The following is a 1,020-nucleotide window of genomic DNA, read 5'->3' as shown; positions in this document are numbered from 1 at the left end:
ATAATAATAATAATAATAATAATAATAATAATAATAATAATAATAATAATAATAATATTAATATAATAAAGTTCTAACGCTTGGAAAGTGTTCTTCGCGCGCAGCTTACTGTGGTTTTCACAGCCCCTCCTACACACGCACGCAAAACTGTAGCTGTGTGTAAACATACAGTAAATATAAATAAAAAAACACCTTTAGAGAAGATAATAAAAATGTCCAGCTGACTTTTTAAAACTCGGAGCCTGTCGCTCCTCTCCTCCTCCTCTCCTCCTCCTCCTCCTCCTCCTTCTCTCCCATGCCTTGCAAACGAAACGCGAAAAGAGTTGGCAGGCTCTGAATAGCGGAGCTGCACTTCTCTCTGCCTCACACCCTCCACCACCCCACTCAACCCTCTCTATAATACTTGTTTACTCCGGGCGGCGGGCAGGGGGAGGATAGCGCATGCACTCGTTCTGGTTCCGCTCTTACCTTTCATAGCTGAAATCACAAAATACATCATTGGGCTTCGAGTCCATAAGAGGAAAAACTATCAGCAGCGCAAAGCCCTCCACTGCTGTCTCAGCAGCAGCTGGCCAGCACAGCTCTGCCTCTCAGCCTCCGAGCATGACCACACCACCACACACGTGACTGTGACATCATCAGCGCTCATGTCTGCCTGCTGCGCCCGCCCACCAGCCTTTGATTGGCACCGCGTGCAGCCAGTAGGGGCGCTCAGAGCTCAGGCAGGGAAGTTGTCTCTCCCCTCTTCCCACCGCCCTCATCACAGCCTCCCAACTATCTTCCCCGGATTAACTTATCTTTTTATTAGTTGTATTATTTTGTATGGAATCGCACACAAACAGCAAGCTGTGTTTTCCCACGACCTTCTCCCCTCTCTTGTTTTAAAAGTGGCTTAAAATCAAAAGTAAAGACATAAAAAGTCAAACAGAGGATGAAAGGAAAGCATGGGGTGAGAGATATGCATGGGGTGGGAAGAGAGAGAGAGAGAGAGAGAGAGAGAGAGAGAGAGAGAGAGAGAGA

The 1,020-nt window shown here is 46.7% G+C and overlaps 1 protein-coding gene across 2 annotated transcripts in view; it reads right to left on the bottom strand.

Annotated features, from left to right (window-relative positions):
* The window catches only part of roraa (RAR-related orphan receptor A, paralog a), a 232,590-nt gene that overhangs the window by 52,906 nt on the left and 178,664 nt on the right, over positions 1 to 1,020 (bottom strand). The window contains exon 1 of one of the 2 annotated variants that reach the window (XM_037683526.1): positions 469 to 618. The exons of the other annotated variant lie outside the window; for it this stretch is intronic. Within the exon in view, the coding sequence (XP_037539454.1) occupies positions 469 to 499 (31 nt within the window). The 5' untranslated portion in view covers positions 500 to 618. Of the gene's footprint in view, positions 1 to 468; positions 619 to 1,020 lie in introns of those variants that run through there. 2 annotated transcript variants of the gene reach the window in all.

Source organism: Nematolebias whitei, chromosome 10 (genome assembly GCF_014905685.2).
Source record: "Nematolebias whitei isolate Nwh7 chromosome 10, NemWhi1, whole genome shotgun sequence".
NCBI lineage: Eukaryota > Metazoa > Chordata > Actinopteri > Cyprinodontiformes > Rivulidae > Nematolebias > Nematolebias whitei.
The sequence above is the reverse complement of the archived record's forward strand: the minus strand, read 5'-3'. Positions and strand labels throughout refer to the sequence as shown.